A 23,254-nucleotide genomic window follows, 5' to 3' on the forward strand; every position below is an offset into this window, starting at 1 on the left:
CCCCATGTCACTGACCTCTCTGTTAAGGTGAATAGACCCTTCACCTCCACTCTATCCAGGCCCCTCACAATTTTGTACATTTCAATCAGATCGCCCCTCAGCCTTCTCTGTTCCAAGGAGAACAACCCCAGCCTATCCAATCTTTCCTCATAGCTGCACTTTTCCAGTCCTGGCAACATCCTCGTAAATCTCCTCTGTCCCCTCTCCAGTGCAATTACATCCTTTCTGTAATGAGGTGACCAGAACACAGTACTCAAATTGTGGCCTAACAAATGAGTTATACAGTTCCGGCATAACCCCCCTGCTCTTATATTCTATACCTCGGCCAATAAAGGAAAGGATTCCATATGCCTTCTGAACCACCTTTCAACCTGTCCTGCTACATTCAGGGATCTGTGGACTTTCACTCCAAGGTCCCTCACTTCCTCTCCACCTCTCAGTATTTTCCCATTAATTGTGTATTCCTTTGCCTTGTTTAACCTCCCCAAATGCATCACCTCACACTTCTCCAGGTTGAATTCCATTTGCCTCTTTTCTACCCATCTGACCAGACCATCAATACCTTCCTGCAGCCGACAACGCTCCTCCTCGCTATCTACCACACGGCCAATCTTTGTGTCATCTGTAAACGTCTTGATTATGCCCACTACATTTTCGCCCAAATCGTTAATATATACCACAAAAAGCAGGGGACCCAGTATTGAGCCCTGTGGAACACCACTGGAAACAGCCCTCCAGTCGTTAAAACACCCATCAATAATGAGCCTTTGTTTCCTGCCTCTGAGCCAATTTTGTATCCACCTTGCTGCATTTCCTTGGATCCCATGGGATTTTATTTTTGTAACCAGTCTGCCATGTGAGACCTTGTCAAAAGCCTTGCTAAAATCCATGTAGACCACATCAACTGCACTACCCTCATCTATCTTCCTTGTTACTTCTTCAAAAAATTAAATCAAGTTGGTCAAACAAGATCTTCCCTCAACAAATCCATGCTGACTATCCTTGATTAACCTGTGCCTTTCTAAGTGACAGTTTATCCGGTGTCTCAGAATAGATTCCAATAATTTGCCCACTACCAAGGTTAGACTGACTGGCCTGTAATTATTCGGTCTATCTTTTGCTCCCTTTTTAAACAGAGGTACAACGTTAGCAGTTCTCCAATCCTCCGGCACCACACCTGCATCCAGTGAGGACTGGAAAATGATAGTCAGACCTTCTGCTATTTCCTCTCTTGCTTCTTTGAACAGCCTAGGGTACATTTCACCTGGCCCTGGTGATTTATCAACTTTCAAGGCAGATGCAAAGTATTCATTAAGAACCATACCAACATCTTCTGCCCCTACACATCAGTTACCTCTTTGGTCTTTTATGGGCCCTACGCTCTCCTTAGTTATCCTCTTATTCTTAATATATTGATAAAACATCTTTGGGTTCACCTTGATTTTGCTTGCCAATATTCTTTCATGCCCTCTCTTTGCTTTCCTAATTTCCTTTTTGATTTCACCCCTCTACTTTCTATACTCCTCTGGGCTTTCTGTAGTGTTGAGTTCTCGGTGTCGGACATAAGCTTTCCTCTTCTGCCTTATCTTACCCTCGAGGCTCCTTGACATCCATGGGGTTCTAGATTTTGCCGTCTCACCCTTTTTCTTTGTGGGAACATGTTTCCTCTGAACCCCCTGAATCTCCCCTTTGAATGCCTCCCACTGTTCTGACACTGATTTTTCCAGTCCACTTTCGCTAAATCACTCCTCAGTTTAGTAAAACTGGCTTTGCCCCAATTGAGAATTCTAACTCCTGTTCTATCTCTGTCCTTTTCCATAGTTAGGTTCAAACTGAATTATGATCACTACCACCAAAATGGTCTCCCACTGCCACTCCTTCCATATGCCCATCTTCATTTCCTAAAACTAAGTCTAAAACTGCGCCCTCTCTTGTTGGACTTGCTACATACTGGGCAAAAAAGTTCTCCTGAATGCACCTCAAGAATGCTGCTCCCTCAATTCCTTTCACACTGAAACTATCCCAGTTAATATTGGGGTAGTTAAAATCCCGTTCTGTTACTGCCCCCTACATATCGGCTGTTCTATCTCCCTCTGACAGTATGGGGATCTAAAGTACACTCTGAGCAATGTGATTGCCCCTTTTTTGTTCCTTCGTTCAATCCATATGACCTAATTTGATGAATCTTCCACAGATCATCCCTCCTCACAGCTGTAATAGTTTCCTTGACCAAAATTGCCACTCCCCCTCCTTTCTTATCCCCCTCCCTATCGCGACTGAAAACCATGTAATCAGAAACGTTGAGCTGCCATTCCTGTCCTTCCTTAAGCTGTTTCTGTAATAACTATGATATCATATTGCCACATGTCTATCTGTGCCCTCAGCTCATCTACTTTACTTGCTATACTCCTTGCATTGAAACAGATACCCTTCAGCACTGCCAAACCCTTTTCTTAAATTTTCGAACATTTGTTTTCTCTGTCTTCCAGACTCATCCATTAATTTTCTGCCTTTCATTTTCATTTCTGATTTTGTCCCAACTGAGTCTACCCTCATGCCGCCATCCCCCTGTCAAACTAGTTTAAACCCTCCCCAACAGCACAAGCAAAACGTCCCGCAAGGAACTCAGTCTTGGCTCTGTTCAGGTGCAACCCGTCCAGCCTGTACAGGTCCCATCTTCCCCAGAGCCGGTCCCAATGTCCCAGGAATCTGAAGCCCTCCCTTCTGCACCATCTTTCCAGCCACACATTCATCTGTCTTATCCTTCTATTTCTATACTCGCTTGTGTGTGGCACTGGGAGTAATCTGGAGATTACTACTTTTGAGCTGCTGCTTGCTAATTTCTTACCGAGTTCCCTAAATTCTGACGGCAGGACCACATCCCTCTTTCTAACTGTGTCGTTGGTGGGATTTGAACCCGTGTCCCCAGGGCATTAGTTTGGGCCTCCGAATTACTCGTTCAGTGACATTACCACGACACCACCGTCTTTCCTTCACTCATGAACAATCTCACCAGCTGTCCATGGAACAGAAGGGAAACCTAGATCTTTTGCTGCTATGATTGAGTGATGATGTTTGGCAATATCAAAAGGGTGGGCCATTCTGCCCTCTGACTAGAGGTGTGCACTGATGAACTAAAAAGCATTTTCTTGTCTTTCCCTTTCCTTCCGTTGTTACAAATGAGAAACATGGTGTGGTTGTAGAAAGATAGCTAGAAAATGGGAGGAATATAATAAGAAATTAGATATTCCGAAACATTGTATCACTCAGTTGTTTCAAACCGCTACAAAGTCAAAGAAAAGGGATGAAACCGGACACCTGGTATCAAACTAGGCACTGGAAATGACAACAGCAAACCCTACCTGTTGACGCTGCAAAGTCCTCCCAACACCTGGGGGCTTGTGCCAAACATGGGAGAGCTGTCCCACGATCGAGTCAAGCAACAGCCTGACATAGTCATACTCATGGAATCATACCTTACAATGTCCCAGACACCACCACCACCATCCCTGGGTATGACCTACCCCACCGGCAGGCCAGACCCACCAGAGATGGCAACCCAGTGGTATACAGACGGGAGGGAGTTGCCCTGGGAATCCTCAACATTGACTCCGGACCCCATGAAGTCCATGGCATCAGGTCAAACATGGGCACGGAAACCTCCTGCTGATTTCCACCTACCTCACCCACCTCAGCTGATGAATCAGTGCTTCTCCATGTTGAGCACCAATTAGAAGAAGCACTGAGGGTAGCAAGGGCACAGAATGCACTCTGGATGAGGGACTTCAATGTCCATCACCAAGAGTGCCTCAGCAGCACCATTACTGACCGAGCTGGCCGAGTCCTAAAGGTCATAGCTGCTAGACTGGGTCTGCGGCAGGTGGTGGGGGAACCAACAAGAGGGAAAACCTACTTGACCTCGTCCTCACCAGTCTGCCTGCTGCAGATGCATCTGTTGATGACGGTATTGGTAGGAGTGACCACCGCACAGTCCTTGTGGAGACGAAGTCCTGTCTTCACATTGACGATACCGTCCATCGTGTTGTGTGGCACTACCACCGTGCTAAATGGGATAGATTTCAACCAGATCTAGCAATTCAAAACTGGGCATCCATGAGGCACTGTGGGCCATCAGCAGCAGCAGAATTGTATTTAACCACTATCTGTAACCTCATGTCCCAGCATATTCCCCCCTCTACCATTACCATCAAGCTGGGGGACCAACTCAGGTTCAATGAAGAGTGCAGGAGGGCATGTCAGGAGCAGCACCAGGCATGCCTCAAAATGAGGTGTCAACCTGGTGAAGCTACAACACAGGACTATCTGCATGCCAAACTGCGTAAGCAGCATGCGATAGACAGAGCTAAGCGATCCCATAACCAACGGATCAGATCGAAGCTCTGCAGTCCTGCCACATCCAGCCGTGAATGGTGGTGGATGATTAAACAACTAACTGGAGGAGGTGGCTCCACAAATATCCCCATCCTCAATGATGGGGGAGCCCAGCACATCAGTGCAAAAGATAAGGCTGAAGCATTTGCATCAATCATCAGCCAGAAGTGCCGAGTTGATGATCCATCTCGGCCTCCTCCTGAAGTCCCCAGCATCACAGATGCCATACTTCAGCCAATTCAATTCACTCCACGTGATATCAAGAAACGACTGAAGGCACTGGATACTGCAAAAGCTATGGGCCCTGGCAATATTCCGGCAATAGTACTGAAGACCTGTGCTCCAGAACTTGCCGTGCCCCTAGCCAAGCTGTTCCAGTACAGCTACAACACTGGCATCTACCCTGCAATGTGGAAAATTGCTCAGGTATGTCCTGTACACAAAAAGCAGGACAAGTCCAACCCGGCCAATTACCGCCCCATCAGCCGACTCTCAATCATCAGTAAAGTGATGGAAGGCGACATCAACAGTGCCATCAAGCGGCACTTGCTTAGCAATAACCTGCTCAGTGACGCTTAGTTTGGGTTCTGCCAGGGCCACTCAGCTCCTGACCTCATTACAGCCTTGGTTCAAACATGGACAAAAGAGCTGAACTCAAGAGGTGAGGTGAGAGTGACTGCCCTTGACATCAAGGCAGCATTTGACTGAGTATGGCATCAAGGAGCCCGAGCAAAACTGAGATCAATGGGAATCAGGGGGAAAACCCTACGCTGGCTGGAGTAATAGCTAGCGCAAAGGAAGATGGTTGTGGTTGCTGGAGGTCAATCATCTGAGCTCCAGGACATCACTGCAGGAGTACCTCAGGGTAGTGTCCTGGGCCCAACCATCTTCAGCTGCTTCATCAATGACCTTCCTTCAATCATAAGGTCAGAAGTGGGGATGTTCGCTGATGATTGCACAATATTCAGCACCATTCGCGACTCCTCAGATACTGAAGCAGTCCATGTAGAAATGCAGCAAGACTTGGACAATATTTAGGCTTGGGCTGATAAGTGGCAAGTAACATTCACGTCACACAAGTGCCAGGCAATGACCATCTCCAACAAGAGAGAATCTAACCATCTCCCCTTGACATTCAACGGCATTACCATCGCTGAATCCCCCACTATCCACATCCTAGTCACACACCATCCTGACTTGGAACTATATCGCTGTTCCTTCACTGTCGCTGGTTCAAAATCCTGGAACTCCCTTCCTAACAGCACTGTGGGTATACCTACCCCAAATGGACTTCAGCGGTTCAAGAAGGCAGCTCACCACCATCTTCTCAAGGGCAATTAGGGATGGGCAATAAATGCTGGCCTGGCCAGCGTCGCCCACATCCCATGAATGAATTTTAAAAAAAACATAACAGGCAGCCGACTTTGCTGCCTGTTTGTAACCCACTGAAGGTGAATTTCATTCCCAAAGCCTTCCGTTTGAATGAGAACCACCATGAAATGCACAAGCGATGTGGCTCCAAAACCCAATACCACTCAATAAAGACAGAAGTCGAGCTGAAAATGAAATGTTAGTAAGAAGCAATGAACAATAATTCAAGCTGATGACAGGCTTGAGCTCAAAGGAATACATCACTTTGGCAGTTGGGAGTTCTTCCTCCCCCACACTCTAGGGTCTAGCTCATGAGAGCACATACTTCAAATGGAAAACTTTGCAGGTCTATGAGAGAAAAGCAGGGACGTGGAGCGAAATGGATAGCTCTTTCCAAGTGCTGGCACAGGCCTGGTGGGCCAAATAGCCTCTTTCAGTGCTGTATGATTGTATTTCTGAAATTTTTGATGTGTTTAAGGCCTTACCTCAGTTATTTCCATTCTTCGATGTGAAGTATTGAGTTCATATTTTTCTTTTTTCCTTTTATAGCTGAACCAACAGAAGCTACAGAAATTCCAACTGAGTCGTATGGAGAGAATTATGATTATGGAATAGATGAAGACGAGGACGAATGTGTGTTTAAAACTATTTTTTCCTGCAAATGCAAAAATGTGCAGAGTTACAAATGGAAACCTCTGCATTCAGTTGTACTTGGTCTAATGACAATAGATGCACATTCAGTGTAATATTAATCCATTGTTGCATGGACACAGGCATAAAAATAATGACTCATTGTGAGGACAGCTGGCATTGGAGAGATTAATCAAAATCTGAGAAAAAAATGGCAGGAAATGATTTTGCAAAAAACGGTCTGAATTTATTTTGTCTGAACATCAGCCAGCACTGTTTTGTAAGTTCCAAAAAACCTTCTGCAGGATGAATCATCCTGTGTGTCCCAAGATCGGAAACTTAAAAAATAACATTATTAGGCTTTGACAGTTTGAGGGTAGCCATCTATTGATCGATCAGTGGCAATATTTCAAAGAACTATAAGAGACACTCAGCCTATGCAGCTCATTCCAGTTTCCAAGGCCTGTTTTACATGTATATTTATTCTTGGTTTCAGAAAATTAGTGGATACAGTATAAATATTTTAACTGAAACTAAACGCTGAGATTTTTTAATATAAAAACATATATAAAAGTCAGAACAACTGGGACATTTTCTGCTGAAACAGAAATGGTGAAGAGGCATTTATAAAAGCTTTTCCAAATCATGAACCATTTTGGAGGCTAAACAGTGAAAGGTTGTTTCCATTGATTGGAGAATCAGTTAAAAAAAAAGAGCACAGGCTCAGTATTACCGCTGGAAGAACACAACATAAGTGGCTATTGAGTCAGAGGCTGTATCATTTAAAAGGTTAAATGGTTAAATATTTGGAAAAGAAATGATCGAGGAGGAAAATGCACTGGTGTGATGAGTCAAATGACCACCTTCGATGCTCTAAATTCTACGGCTTCATGAAAATCGAAACACTGAAGTACTGTACAACCAACAGATTGTTGCGTTGAATATCAAGTTCAAAAGGAACATCCAAATGTAGCAATATTCCTTCCAATCGAAAGATTTTTGTCCATATTGCACATTTCACAAACTGTTATTGAAGTACGTTTTCAGTGGTCACCATTGTAATGTAGGAAAAACAGCAGCCAAGTTGTGCATAGAAAGCTCCTACAAACAGCAATTAAATAAATGACCAAATTGTTCAGGTGATGTTTGAGAGATAAATGTTGGCCAGGAACTTCCATGCTTTTCAATCCAGTGCCAGTCTTGATTTGGTGCTCTAATCTCTGGAGTGGGACATGAACTCACAAACTTCTGACTCAATGGCTGTCAAAGAGCCAGGACAACTAAACAATCCTTTTGCTCTTGACGTTAATCAGAGTATGATCCCCGAACTGGCTACCAGGTCAACTGAGAAAAGACTGAAGATCCCAAATAAAGTACATGGATGGCCACTGCTAATCCAAAGCAATGAATTATCTGGGTATTAGTCTGACTCATTTCCATGGAAAGTAGTGATGTTTAACTACAGTCCCTCTGGGGAAATTAGAAGATTCATACATTTAAAATACTCCTAATTTTATATTTGGGATATATTTTATATAAATAATGCTGCCCTGCTTCGTTGTAATGTGATCATATTTATTTATAAAGCTCTGGTTAGGCCCCAACTGGACTCTTGCATCCTGGTCTGATCACCACACTTTAGGAAGGATGTGAAGGTCCTTGAGAGGGTGCAGAGGAGATTTACCAGAATGGTTCCGGGGATGGAGGATTTTACTTACAAGGTTTGGTTGATTGCAAGCTGGGTTTGTTCTCCTTGGAACAAAAGAGATTGAGGGGAGATTGAATAGAAGTGTACAAGATTATGACAGGCTTAGATAAGTTAGACAAGGAAAAACTGTTCCCATTGACTGATGGTACGAGGACTGGGGGACACAGATTGAAAATTTTGGGCAAGAGATGCAGGGGGAATGTGAGGAAGCAGTTTTTAACACAGCAGGTGATAATGACCTGGAACTTGCTGCACAAGTGTCTTGGAAGTGAAGACAAATCAATGACTTCAACAGGAAGTTGGATGGCCACTTGAGGGAATTAGACTTGCAGGGTTATGGGGATCGAGTAGGCGTGTAGGACTGACTGGCTAGCTCCGTGGAGAGCTGGCATGGACTGTATGGGCTGAATGGCCTCCTTCTGTGCCAAAAATTATGACTATGAATCTATTTAGCTGAGTAACAGGTAGGACATTTTTTCCACAAGCTTTGAAAATCAGCACATTAGTGCTGATTCTCATTCTCACCAAATCCTGCTCTTTGTTACAGATGGGTGGAGCAGGCCAGATGTGAAACCAAAGAAACCTTATGGCACAACACTTGAGAAGGAACTAGAGTTTGAGTTGGAGATTGAAGAAGTTGAGCCAGATGAATATGGAGAGTGTAAGTAATCTGCTGTGTGACTGTCAGTTCTAACACTGCTTTAGCGATCATAAGTGTTACATACACTTCATAACATTGCAGTTACACAGCTGATTGAAGACTGCCAAAGAGATTCCGCGACATGAACCAGCCCATGTGTTAATCTGCTAACTGAAATTGCTTCACCGTGATCTTCCCATTGGGTATGTTTTATTATCATGTGCAAGTCAGAAAAATTCCATCTCAATCTGCTCAGCTGGGAAATTGGTAAAATGACAACCTGCAGTCAAAGAAGGACTGAATAATGAGTTTGCACACTGTCCTTTCACATCTGGGACCTGAATTCCTAGGCCAAGCTGATGAGATGAAAGTGGTTGGTTGTTAAGATCTTAAATGAAATGAGTTTTCAGTCTCAGCCTACTTGCTTGTGGGCACTCACAACCCCAGAACAGTGCATAATATTGCCACAAAATTGACACAAATCACCGTCCTCACTCAGTGGCAGTAATTTTGACTTTGATAGTGTGAGAAGGATCATAGCAAATTGGCAGCTCATTCAACATCTTTCCCAATTTCTATTAAAGCCAATAGGCTGCTCATTCGCTGTCATCCACTCTGGTTTTATTAAGTGTAACAATGCACCAAAAAGCTCCAGACAGTAATCTTTCATGGAGCACAGCCTGACAAAAGGTTATTTTAATGTAAGTGATTTACAAGTAATGAAGCAGAAAAGATCTGTTTAACTAGAAGAATGACTGAAATAAGAACTGAAAATGATGGAAGTGCAGTAGCAGGTCAGTCAGCGTTGGAAAGAGAAATGGCAAACTAACGTTTTGGTGGGAACTTTCATCAGAACTTCACACTGATGGGCATCCATCCAAAAAGTGCTGTTTTTCTTTCAGATACTGAATGACCTGCTGTGCTTCTCCAGCATTTTCTCTTTTTATTTTAGATTTTCAACCTTCAGTTCTCTGATCTCTGTAAAGTGAGCCTCACCTGGTTTTTTCACGCAGCAATTTTACTTTGCAGTTGGTAAACTGAGACAATCAGAACTGAATGGAGAGGTGTCCATTGTCTGTAAGAAGAGCATGTAACACTCCCATTTCCACTACTAACTGTAGAGCTGTGAGCAGCAGTGAATGAGACTGGAGTATATCACCTTTGCTGGAGCTCCTGGCTCTATGCTACGAGTACTGTCGGGTGGCAAATATCAATTCATTCAGCATAAGATGGATTCCTGTGTGTTTTTCAGTGCAACCGAAAGAGCCCAAACCTGATGAGATATACGACTATGGAGATATTTGGGAGGAATATACTTGGTATGAAGATAACTGTAGGTATTTTTTTATGAGAGTGATACATACTGTTACTTTCTGTCTGTGTAATAATGTTTCAAGGGATCCTGGGTTGTGTAAAATAACACTAGCTGTTAAATGACAAAATTCCATTTCATTTTCCTGACCCCTGACAACATAAAATGATCTTTCTTATTTCTTAATTCTCAATGAATTTCTAGCAGCAATGTTGGCAGCATGGTTACTGCCTTGTCACTGCTTCCCTACACCAGGAATTAAAACAACAAAGATGCTTCTCTCTGTGTTGCATCTCACCATAAAGTCAAATTAAAGTCATTTATTACTTATATGGCTCAATGCTGATATGGAGTCAGACCTAGTTCAGTCTTTCTGCTCACTTTAAAATCTCCGGCTGGCTTCTGAAATAGTCAGCCTCAGATATATCATACAATACCTTGAAAATATACTGAAACAAAAAGCATGAGAGAACTGCACCACTCACAGGCTATCAAAATATATCATCTAATACAATAAAGTTCAAAGACAGCTCTCAGTCTGTCTGTCTGTGCCTGAAATATCAAACTAACCAAGACTTCTAGGAATTGAGGTGTGCCACAAGTGCCTACTTCTTTACTTGCTCCCATTTGCAATCTTGTCATTTTTTTTATTCGTTCGCGGGATGTGGCCATCGCTGGTTAGGCCAGCATTTGTTGCCCATCCTTAATTGCCCTTGAGAAGATGGTAGTGAGCTGCATTCTTGAACCGCTGCAGTCCTTGGGATATAGGTATACCCACAGTGCTGTTAGGAAGGGAGTTCCAGGGTTTTGACCCAGCGACAGTGAAGAAACGGCGATATAGTTCCAAGTCAGGATGGTGTGTGGCTTGGAGGGGAACTTGCAGATAATGGTGTTCCCATGCATCTGCTGCCCTTGTCCTTCTAGGTGGTAGAGGTCACGGGTTTGCAAGGTGCTGTCGAAGGAGCCTTGGTGAGTTGCTGCATGCAGATGGTACACACTGCTGCCACTGTGCGTCGGTGGTGAAGGGAGTGAATGTTAAAGGTGGTGAATGAGGTGCCAATCAAGTGGGTTGCCTTGTCCTGGATGGTGTCGAGCTCCTTGAATGTTGTTGGAGCTGCACCCATCCAGGCAAGTGGAGAGTATTCCATCACACTCCTGACTTGTGCCTTGTAGATGGTGGACATGCATTGGGGAGACAGGAGGTGAGTTACTTGCCGCACAACTCCCAGCCTCTGACCTGTTCTTGTAGCCCCAGTATTTATATGGCTACTCCAGTTCAGTTTCTGTTCAATGGTAACCCCCAGGATGTTGTTAATGGGGGATTCAGCGATGGTAATGCCCTTGAAGATCAAGGAGAGATGGTTAGATTCTCTCCTATTGGAGGTCGTCATTGTCTTGACACTTTTGTGGCGCGAATGTTACTTGCCACTTATCAGCTCAAACCTGGATGTTGTCCAGGTCTTGCTACTTCTGGACATAGGCTGCTTCAGCATCTGAGCTTTTGATGGAGGGAAGGTCATTGATGAAGCAGCTGAAGATGGTTGGACCTAGGACACTACCTTGAGGAACCGGTGCAATTATGTCCTGGGACTGAGATGATTGCAACAACCATAACCATCTTTCTTTGCACTTGGTATGACTCCAACCAGCGGAGAGTTTTCCCCCTGTTTCCCATTGACTCCAATTTTGCTCAGGATCCTTGATGCCTTACTCGGTCAAATGCTGCCATGATGTCAAGGGCAGTCACTGTCACCTCACCTCTGGAGTTCAGCTCTTTTGTCCATGTTTGGACCAAGGCTGTAATGAGGCCAGGAGCTGAGTGACCCTGGTGGAATCCAAACTGAGTATCAGTGAGCAGGCTATTGCTGAGTAAGTGACGCTTGATAGCACAGTCTATGACACCTTCCATCACTTTGCTGATGATCGAGAATAGACTGATGGGGCGGTAATTGGCTGGGTTGGATTTGTCCTGCTTTTTGTGCACAGGACATACCTGGCAATTTTCCACATTGCCGGAACGTTGTCAGGGCCCATAGCCTTGGCAGTATCCAGTGCCTTCAGCTGTTTCTTGATATCACATGGAGTGAATCGGATTGGCTGAAGTCTGGCATCTGTGATGCTGGGGCCTCGGGAGGAGGCCGAGATGGATCATCCACTCGGCACTTCTGGCTGAAAATGGATGCAAGTGCCTTGTCTTTTGCACTGATGTGCTAGGCTCCCCCATCATTGAGCATGTGTACGTTTGTGGAGCCTCCTCCTCCTGTTGGTTGTTCAATTGTCCACCACCATTTACGACTGGATGTGGCAAGACTGCATAGCTTAGATCTGATCCATTGGTTGTGGGATCGCTTAGCCCTGTCTATTGCATGCTGCTTGGCACGCAAGTAGTCCTGTGTTGTAGCTTCACCAAGCTGACACCTCATTTTTAGGTATGCCTTGTGCTGCTCCTGGCATGCCCTCCTGCACTATTCATTAAACCAGGGTTGGTCCCCCGGCTTGATAGTAAAGGTAGAGTAGGGGATATGCCGGGCCATGAGGTTACAGATAGTAGTTGAATACAATTCTGCTGTTGCATCTCATGGATGCCCAGTTTTGTGTTGCTAGATCTGTTCGAAATCTATCCCATTTAGCACAGTGGTAGTGCCACACAACATGATGGAGGGTTTCCACAAGGACTGTGCAGTGGTCACTCCTGCCAATATTGTCATGGGCAGATGCATCTGCGACAGGTAGATAGGGGACGATGAGGTCAAGCAGGTTTTTCCCTCACCACCTGCCGCTGACCCAGTCTAGCAACTATGTCGGAGGGAAGAGCGGAACTTCTTCAAGTTAGGCATTCCTGGAAGAGAAGTGGCAGTGAATTAAGCACTAAAATAAAAGCAAAATACTGCAGATATTGGAAATCTGAAATAAAAACAAGAAATACTGGAAATACTCAGCAGTTCTGGCAGCATCTGTGGAGAGAGAAGCAGAGTTGATGAAGGGTCATTGACCTGAAACTAATCCAGTGACATTACCACTACACCACCGCTTCCCCAGCAGCTGACACCCTTTTCCTCGTGTGGTAGGAGGATCCGGAAGTGTGACAATGAAGCTGTCTTGTGATCTGGACTGGATCCTGTGTCTTGTGCACATGTTACTCTAATCTTTCTGAAGGTCGACCAAATTAGCACACGGCACAATGACATTCAGTTTGATTCATAATTTGTTGTGATCCACAATAGGCAAAACAGACACAACACCAAGTACGAGGAGAGATATTTATTAGTCAGTAGAAAAATTCCGTTTGTGTATGACTACGAAAATAAAAAACACATTAGCTGATTTTAGTGGATTGCCTACCTCAATTTAAAAGCATAATTTCTTCAAACACTAGTTCACTCACTTTGTAGCATTCTACTTCTCGGTTCTCATTTAATGTCTGTTCTGATTTTTAACAGCTGTTTCCCAGCGAGATCATAAAAGTTTTCCAATACCAATATCAATGTGCAAAGTATCTGTCTGAATAACCAGACACTGCCAATGAATTACCTACCCATTTTTGGGTCTCAGGGATACAACATGCCATCTCCCAGTGTATTTACCATTCCTCCATCTACCGACCTGCATACTGTCTGGGGCTGCCTTGGGAATCTAACATCTTTTAGGCAAGGTTTTGCTGAAAAAAACACATCTTAAATATAGCTCAGGTCCAAGCCCTTTCATGAAAAGTGGCCAAAGCATTCAAAATTGTGACAAGGACGTCGAGGCAGAAAGGTGTCCGAAAACAATTTCATGGAATAATACAGCTGAAGTAACCCTTTTGCAACCGAGGCTGTATTTTCCTGCAGATAGCAGAAACAGCTAGCAGAAACTAGGACTAACCCTATCGACCATGACCAGTAATAAATAAATCAAGAGATGAAAGAACGTAAGCAAAACTGAGCAGCTCCCCAACAGGACAGAACGGAAGGGAATAGACCAATCTGATGCACCAGCCAGCTGCTTCACCAGTGCAGCATTGATGGAGGTCTGGCCACACGCCTACCCATTTGGACAGATGAAACGTATGGCTTGAAAAGATCATTGGGGAATTAAAAGAAAAATAAAGCTCGGCCCAAAATAAAGTGAGTGTATATTTTGAATAGTAACAGACAATATCCTGGAACAATAACGTAATCCTGAACAAAAATGTAATTGAGACCGGGGGTTGTGGTGAGGAGAGAGAGGCCTGTAATCTTTGCTCTACAGTAACTTTTACACTGAATTCCATATGCATCTTCTGGAAACTGCTCTTCTCAATACACTTTCTCACACCAATTCCTTCTAAAGTTTCCTTGTTTCAAACTATGCAATGACTTTATTTCAATTGCAGATCACTGCCAATATTGCACCATTAAGTACTATTACTGTTAAAACTAAAGTTAGTGCCTGATTTTAATTGACACTATAGCTTGGCTTGCTGTTACATTAAAGATAACAACTCCTATCTAATGTAAAGATTTCTGAAATCGAGGAACCTGGGTAAAGGGTTAAAGCCTCTGGCCTACCACTTCCTAATGAACCTCATCTTTCCCACTTCTTAGATGGCATCAAGCTTGTGTTTTAAAAGATTGCAACAGGAGAAAGTTACTGTCGCACTCAAAAGCTGACAGATATCAGAATCTGAGGAAGAATGAGTTAGATTGAGAAACAATGTTACAAGTTCTGTTTCAACGCAATGAGGATGGGGTGCTAATGAAGAGAGAATAGAAAAAGGAGGAACATTCAGGATGAACTATTTGGAGTTAAATAAGAAAAGAATATCATAGTTGTATCAATAGAACGACAGACAAAAAGGTTATGATAAAGAGAGGATGATTAGAGTCTGGAGGTGATGGAAGGATTGCCTGCGAAATGACAAGTGTCTTCTTCTATCCAAGAGTCTGAGACAAGTGGTATAAGAGACTTCCCACATATGGGAGCAGTCGGCAAGTAGAACCACGGTGAAGCTATTAAAAGGAAAAGGTGGTACCATCAATTGGACATACCAGATCCAACACGAAAGTGTGCCTTCAGAGAACTGAACAGATCAACCACTCGAGTTCAAAAGCAGAGTTCCAGAGGCTCGCAAAATGGATGATTATGAGGAAAGTCTTAACAGAAATCATGAACCTACAGAGACATGGATCATTTCAAATTAAGAACAATTAACATAACTTTAAAAAGAGCTTTAATGTAAGCGCAATAGTGCCATGAGTCAGAAGCATAAAGGGTGATAATGAGTAAATTTCCAAGGAGAAGGAAAGTAAGAGTGAATGAGTAGATAATGTAGAACAGGGAAAGGTCCACACATACAAAACTTGAGCCCAACAGGAAACTTGTCATCTGGATCAGAAGCATGATTGCTGTCCAGAAAGTGGGGGATCTGATAGATATGGCCTGTGTAAAAACTGATAGAGCAGTTTGGAGCACTGGAGATTTGTTCTTTGCCCAGATCATCAAGAGTAGAGTTAGAAAGGAACAGTAAAGCAAAAATGTCAGCTTCCTTTTCAAGGGGGCAGACAACTGAACCATAAGGACAGAAGAGAGTAGAAAGGCGAAGTCATCGATGTTCCAAGAGACAGCTTTAGCAAGCGATCTTTTGAATGAAGTTACTTCAGCAGTAAGCAGTGAGTAAACTTACATCAGTTCTAAACAGAGATACAGTACATGTTGATGATGGTAAGCAACCTTCTACATCTCAGCTCATTGGTGGGCATTATTGCAATTATGATGGCTTTAATGTACTCTTCTTCCTAGGCAAGAGTCATACCTTCAGTGACTTAGGTCAGAATCAGTCCATCATTTTTTGTCACAGTTTCACCCATTGACTCCAACAAAAGAGCAGAAACCACAGCGAGTTCCAAACAGTATCAAATAAGTAATTTGCAATGATTGAGTGAATTAATCTAAAAGATTTATGTAACATTGAATACTGAGAGGGTTATGTGTATTAGAAATTGAGTGCCTAGAATTGAAGAGTCCACAGACTAGGAGGTTTAAGTCTACAAGCTAAAAATTATTCTCAGTCCAGCAGCATTTGGCACAATACTTCTGTCCTCAAAACCGCTGGGCTGGAAAGGGGAGATATTAGTCAGGATTTCCATTCCTGATCACTATTCAGGAATATTGATACCTGCTGGAAAACATACATTTGTGAACATCAAATGAGGCTCGGCTGAGCTCATCTCCATCAAACTGGTTACCAACATTCACCTACACACCTAAAGAATGGCTACTTGGGTGAAATCCCTCTGGGCCATGGGTGTCTATCAAACCAAACAAATTGCAGTCAGGTCTTCAAAAGGGGAGAAAGTAGAAAAGCAAGTTGCACTGAGTACTCAGAAGATTAAGGACTGGACACTTAAAATTCAGGATTAGGATATGGATTGAACACTTTCAGCTCAGGGTTACAAAATAGACTGGACAATCAACAATTCAAATGGTTATGAAAAGCACTGTACACTTGTGACGCAGAGGATTAAGGGTGTCTAAAAAGAATTGCTATCGTGACATCTTGTTCTGTATTTTGCAGTGAAACCTAAGAAACCTGGGAAGAAGATTCCAGAGGAGACAGACCCAGATGAATATTTGCCATCACTCGGAAAAAGTGAGTGAAATTCTTCTGATTTATTGTTCCGACTTTAATCTTTCTCCCCGCTGATCTGCCAGTTCACACTGTCTTCTGTTCAGTTCAGCGCTGTAGGCTGGCTACACACATTGCCATGCCAGCCTAAAACACGTGTTAAAGTCTCTTAACCAATGTAAACAGAGTGAAGCGGAATGAAATCAGGAAGCAATTTTTCATGCAGAGGGTAGTGATGACCTGCAACTCTTTTTCCCAAAAGGCTGTGGATTCTGGGACAATAAAAATTTTCAAAACTGAGATCCAAAGATTTTTATTGGGTGTCAAATGGGAGCGAAGCGTGGAAATGGAGTTAAGCTGCAGATCTAACTGAATGGCGGTACAGGCTTGAGGGGCTGAATGGCCTACTCCTATTCCATGTTCTCTTGAGACTCTGGGTTTAAACTGAGTTTTATCTTTTTTATAAAAGCAAAGCACTGTTTTATTATCTCTTCTTCCAATGTTTTGGGAAGAGGGCCCAGGCAAGGTTGTTCGTTGAAAACCATTCAGGTCACAGACCTGAAATGTAAATTCTGTGTCTCTCTCCACAGATGCTGCCAGACCTGTTCAGTATTTCCAGCACTTTCTGTTTTTATTCCAGATTTCCAGCATCCAAAGTATTTTGTTTTTCTGCATAGGTGTTCATTATCTCACCTGTAATTTGTTGCAAATGCAGAACTCCTGCCTATAGATTTAATGACAGACTTTCTTACTCCCTTTTCCCCATAACCCCCATCCAAGGCTTCTGATTTAGTGGCTTACTGATGCAGAATCAAATAATGTATTCACATTATTGCAAAAGTCAAGGAATCTTTTCCCTCGTCAGATCTTAGCAAGAGGCTAGAAATTACAATCAGCAGTAGTGGCAGCTGAACCAGGATTGATACGTCGAACATTATTCTGTCCATTACTTTAAAGGAAATGTGATCTATTTATTTTAATGGACTGGATATTATAGGCCCAATAATAATTTGTAGCTTCTTATTAACGTCACGTCGAATATTAGAGTGATATATCAGAGTAGAACATAAAATGTTGCAATTAAAAATACATTTTACCTCATACAGATTATTCCACCATACATCTACGACTGGCATTTATACAGAGCCTTTCCCGCAGAAAAATGTTTCACTGAGGCGTGAGGAAGAAAAGAAATCACTGCCTGATATCAAATCTGACCAATCCCCTCATGTTTATCTGTCCAAGCTCATATTTCTCAATTTTTTTTTGCAATGTCGAATAATGTCTAATTGCTTTCAGAGATTTCATAGAATGATTCAGCACAGAAGTGACTGCCGGTTTGGTAGTTGTGGTTGAAAGTTGTCTCCCTGATACACATTCTTCAGCATTGCCTGGATACCGTACTGTGTGTTACGATTAGGTGAGGGGGGGTGTTGGTCACATGGCTCCCCTCTTGTCCTTCCTCTTATTTGACTGCAACAGGGTTTTATTCCTTTTCGAAACAGTGAATGTGCTGACCACTTCAGTGAATGTTTTACCTTTTACTTTTGTTGTGATCGTAAAAGAACGAATCGGACAGGTTTTCTTGAGTTTAAACAAGAAATATATTTGAAAACCTAAACCCAATCAAAATAAAAATAAGAAAATTACACTACACTTTCACACACACACACAAATAATTTACTGAGTGATGAGGAATAGATTTGTGTTGGATTAGAGTCCAGAACAAATAAAAATAGTACATAGTCTGTGGGGACTGGTAACTTTAGTGGTCTTCCTGTTGAATTCGTGGTCCTGAAGTTCTGCATTAGCTGTTGTTGTTCTTGGAGACAGTTGAGAAGAGGGCTTCCTTCTCGGTGTCTTTGATCTGGCAGCCAGCAGCTAGGCTTTGCACACCCCATCAGGCTGTCTGGAGAGTGAGAGAGAGAGACAGACAGCCCTTCTGGCTTCTGCACAGGTTGAATATCTGGCTTGTCTGCTTGTCCAAGGGAAACTCCTCACTTTCACAGAGTCGGACAGATGGTCACATGACAGTCTCAGTATATTCTCTGGTACCTTCTAATGAGATTCAAGTTTCGGAATTTCCATCTCTCACACCTCATGGTGTCAGTGTTTTCCCCTGAAGGGGTTCGACCTTTCAATCTTAATGTCCCAGGATGGCTTTGAAAGTCTTGCTAATGAAAGCAATCTCAGGTAACTCAATCAATAGGGCAAGCCATTGTTTTGGGTACAGGCTAATCAGACATGTGTCTCCACTTTTGATGCCTTGGAATGTGCAAGGTTTCCAAATGCAAATGGCGGCCACCATTTTTAGCTGTGGCAAAGTTTTTGTAAAAGTTGTATGTAATATTCTAGCTTTCCTTTTTTTCAAGTTTAATGTGAGTTTCCAACCGATGAATTAAAAATCCTCATTTGGCAAACCACCCCACACTTTGACACCTCCACCCCACACGGAATGAAATGTGATGATTGGAACATTTCATGACAAGGTTATTCAAAAAAACAAGTGCATTCATTCTCAAACACTCACTTCTCAAATTTACACATTAATCTTAGAATTGCTGAAGCTGGCATTGCCTGCAATAACTATTCTGGTTTAATTTTTTGGGAGTTTTGTCATCATCCTTCATTTGGATGACCTACCATTAAGAAATTGCATTTCCTTTGGGTTTTGTGTTGTCAGATAGGATTCAAGTTTCTCTAGCATCAATTTGTAAAACTCTGGGAATGTGCATCTTAATAAACATGTGGTTGTTGGTGAAGCTTGGGGTATGCAAATTTCCATTACTGTTGTGTCAAGTTCTCCTCTATGTATAAGCTTTAATCCTTCAACTGCTGTTTCTGCAACACGTGGCTTTAACCATTCAGGTTCCAGCACCTTGCTAATTTTTCTCTCTATAGTGACAGTGGGTAATAAATTATTTATTTTTTTAGTCCCTGTGAGGTGTCTGAGATTTCCTCCGGGCCTATGTTCTTGCTGTGTTCTGAATTGAAATTGTTGAGTTTGATTAGCTTTGGATTTGGGACCTGATCATTGGGTTCTTCAGTGGGTAGATCCACTCTGACCTCAATTTTAGTGAGCGACACAAGTGCTGTTTACGTTAGGGCAGTTTTCCTTCCCTTTTCCCTTTACTGTGGGGAGGGTCTTTTCGCTAATCTGCCCAATGTCCTCAGGGACATTACTGCTCGCAGGTGTCTGTCCAGCTTTCATTGCACTCCCCTGCAGCACTTCAGCTGGGTGAGGAATCTTTCTCACTTTTGGTTTGCTATTTTGGGAAGTTTCCATGTCTCTGCAGATTTCTGTAAATGCTGTGAGCAGCCTTTTTAGGCGGTCTCTTTGTCCTGCATTTACATCGAATAGTAGTGTCTAATTTTTCTAACATTACAGTGTTGGCTAACTGGACAGTAGGGGTTTCAATTTGGGAATCCTGCGGGCCTTCCTCTAACTCGTCCTCACTGTCCCTTTCGTCCCCTTCCTTCCTGCCTATCTGACAGACTTGTGCTTGTCTGTCCCTTCCTGCTTGAGATACTATTTGTACACGTTAACGTGGCACAGCGTTTGTTTTTTTCTTTGGTCTGGGGTGTCAATTAAATAATTTTCTTGGCTAATCCTGTTTACTACTCAGTATGGGCCACTCAACCGGGTTTTCAGGGGTCCACCCTGAATTGGGAGTAATACGAGCACATGGTCTCCAGGCCAAAATGTTCTGGCCTTGGCATGTTTATCTGCCTGCCTTTTCATAGCTGTCTGGGAGGTTTTTAGGTGTTCCTGAGCGACTGCATAGCTTTTGTGAGCTGCTCCCGGAACATGGAAATGTAGTCTAACATGGAAGACTCATCCCTGTGTCCCAAAAAACTCTCCTTGATTAGTTTCAGAGGACCTCTCACCACGTGTCCATAAACTAACTCAAAGGGACTAAAGCCGGTGGACTCATTGAGTGAGTCCCTGGTGGCAAACAGGAGAAATCCCAGCCCTTTGTCCAAGTTATGGGGGTACTCCTAGCAGTATGCCTTGATCATTGTCTTTAGGGTCTGGTGGTACCGTTCCAAAGCCCCTTGTGATGTGAGTAGTAGGCTGAGGACTTTAGCTGGGTTATGTCCAGATTACCCATGACTTTTGAAAGATTCCAGACATGAAATTTGTGCCCTGATCCAACTGGATCTCAGCAGGCAACCCATATCTGGTAACGAATTGGGTTAGCTCCTCCACAACTACCTTGGCAGAGATAGTTCTTAGGGGAATGCCCCTGGAAATCGGGTAGCCACAGCCATAGTGGTGAGAAGATATTGGTAGCCCCCTTTTGTTTTCGCCAGCAGCCCCACACAAATACCAGCACTCTGCTGAAGGGTTCCCCAAAAGCTGGTATGGGAATAGGGGTGCAGGTTTGAGAGCAGGTTGGGTCTTCCCCACAACCTGGCACATGTGACAGGTTTTACAGAACTCCACCACATCTTTGTGGAGTTTTGGGCCACTAAAAATGCTATCTTATGCGGACTTGGGTTTTTTGTACACCGACACCATTGGAAGATCGTGGGCTTTTCTTAGTATTTCCTTACGGTACCTCGGCAGCATCACTATCTGGTGAACCACTGTCCACTCTTCGTCCGCAGGTCTGTGAGGAGGTGTCCACTTCCTCATCAGCACCTCATTCTTTAAACAGTACTCTGGGACTCCCTCTGTTTCAGCTTCGGTTTGGGCAGTCAGTGCTAACTTTTTAGTACTGGGTCGGCTTGCTGAGCCTCGACCAAGGAAGATCTGTTTAACGCATCCTTTGGGTCATCTAACATCCCAAAGAAGGTTCAGATAACCAGACAGTAGGGTCATAGACCAAGTCACCACGCAGTCAGGGAAAATATCGGGGAACTTCCCCTGCAACTGCTTTGTCTCCCTGACCTCTTTTGGTTTCTCTAAAACTACTGTGGAAGCTACCACCTTTGCCCCTGCCAGATCATTACCCAGGAGCAGGTCAACCCTGTCCACAGGTAGACTAGGGTCAATCCCCATTTACCAGTCCTGAAACAAGGTCACACTCCATGTGCACCCGGGAAAAGGGTAAGGTCATATATCACCCTCCGATACCATTCACTAGCACTCTGGCATTCAGTGCACTCTCTCGGGGAAAGGTCATGCCTTTTACTAGTAGAAGGAATTGGGTGGCTCCTGTATCCCTAAGTATGACTATGGGCTTGCTTGCTTCACTCGAGGGGTATGGGGTCACTTTTCCTTGGGACACAAAATCCTGGTAACTTTCTGGGATTTTGTTAACTTTCCCACACTCACAGCAGTCGGTTTACTGGGTCTGCCTGCCGCAGTTAAAGCCACAGCCTGCTCTGCTGTGCTTTCCATGCACTACACCTGTATCTATATATACCTCCCAGTGTTCAGATCAGAGTAGTCTGCTATATTTTTGCGTCTTTTTCTTACAAATTTTGATTTTATTTTTGGAATTAAACAGTAAAAAAAAAGCAAAGCCATGTGCTTTCCATCCTGCACTGGTCTGATGAATCCTAGTCAGCTCAAAGGTGACCTGCCTTGTTACAACAGAAACACACTGGTCTTCGGGCATCACTCCTGCTCTCAGCACCATCCTTTTTGGCCTGAGGAGGGCCCCCTGTATATCCAGCTTTCCCTTCTCGCCCATAGCTGTTTGGGTTCCTATCACCCTCCCACCTTTTATCCTTTCTGGGTTTATGAGGGTGATGCGGGAAGGGTTTCCCTTGGGGTAAGGGCTTGTGTACAAGTGTAAATTCATCAGCAAGGATTGTGCCTTGCCTGGCTCTTGGAACCTTTTGTTCCTCTATGTGAGTTTTACTGGAAAGGGGAAGCGAGTTTTTGAACTTGTTGGGAAGGATCACCTCTCTGAGATTTTCATATGTGGGCTGTATCTTGAGTGCCTGTATTCACTGGTCAAAAGCAAGCTGCTTAACTCTTTCAAACTCAGGGTAAGTTTGGTCAGGCTGCTTTTGGAGGTTCAGAATTTTTGGCAGTAAGCATCTGGTACTAGCTCACATGCACCAAGCATAGTATTTTTAGTCATCTCAGAGTCTGATGAACTCTCATCTGGCAATAGTAAATAAACCTCATGGGCTTTTCCTGTTAGTTTGCTTTGCCATAACAGAGTCCAGCTATCTGCTAGCCATTTTAGCTGTTTTGCAAGCTTTTTAAAACTGACGAAAATGCTTCCACATCCCCCTCATTGAACTTTGGAATCATCTGGGAGAACTTTAAGAGCTCAGCACTCGGTCCTGAGCTAGCGGTAGCTCCCTCACTAGCCATGCCTTCACTGGGTGTATTGGGTCTTCCTCCAGTTAGTTCAAGCTTCCTTAACTCCCTTTGGAAAGCCCATTCTTGACACTCTCTCTGCAGTTTCTCTCTCTGGAATTCTAATTCTAGTCTCCTCTGTTCTCGTTGTATCTTCGCTAATATTACCCTGTCTGTTTCTGATTCAAAGCCTGTCCCCTTTCAAGTGCAAAATGGTTCACCACAAGTTTTAGGATTTCAGGTTTACTGGCTTTTGGGTGGATAGTAATCCCTAACTGCCCAGCGACATTCCTCAACTCTTCAATAGATATGGCGTTTAACCTGTCCCAAGTTACGTCACTCTGGCTTAGGAA

The 23,254-nt window shown here is 43.6% G+C and overlaps 1 protein-coding gene across 1 annotated transcript in view; it reads left to right on the forward strand.

The window, feature by feature from the left end:
* The window catches only part of aebp1b (AE binding protein 1b), a 74,463-nt gene that overhangs the window by 12,422 nt on the left and 38,787 nt on the right, over window positions 1-23,254 (forward strand). Inside the window, exons 5-8 of the mRNA XM_068023095.1 lie at window positions 6,313-6,396; window positions 8,649-8,762; window positions 9,994-10,074; window positions 16,589-16,663. Of these exons, the coding sequence (XP_067879196.1) occupies window positions 6,313-6,396; window positions 8,649-8,762; window positions 9,994-10,074; window positions 16,589-16,663 (354 nt within the window). The remainder of the gene's footprint in view (window positions 1-6,312; window positions 6,397-8,648; window positions 8,763-9,993; window positions 10,075-16,588; window positions 16,664-23,254) is intronic.

Source organism: Heterodontus francisci, chromosome 47 (genome assembly GCF_036365525.1).
Source record: "Heterodontus francisci isolate sHetFra1 chromosome 47, sHetFra1.hap1, whole genome shotgun sequence".
Lineage (NCBI taxonomy): Eukaryota > Metazoa > Chordata > Chondrichthyes > Heterodontiformes > Heterodontidae > Heterodontus > Heterodontus francisci.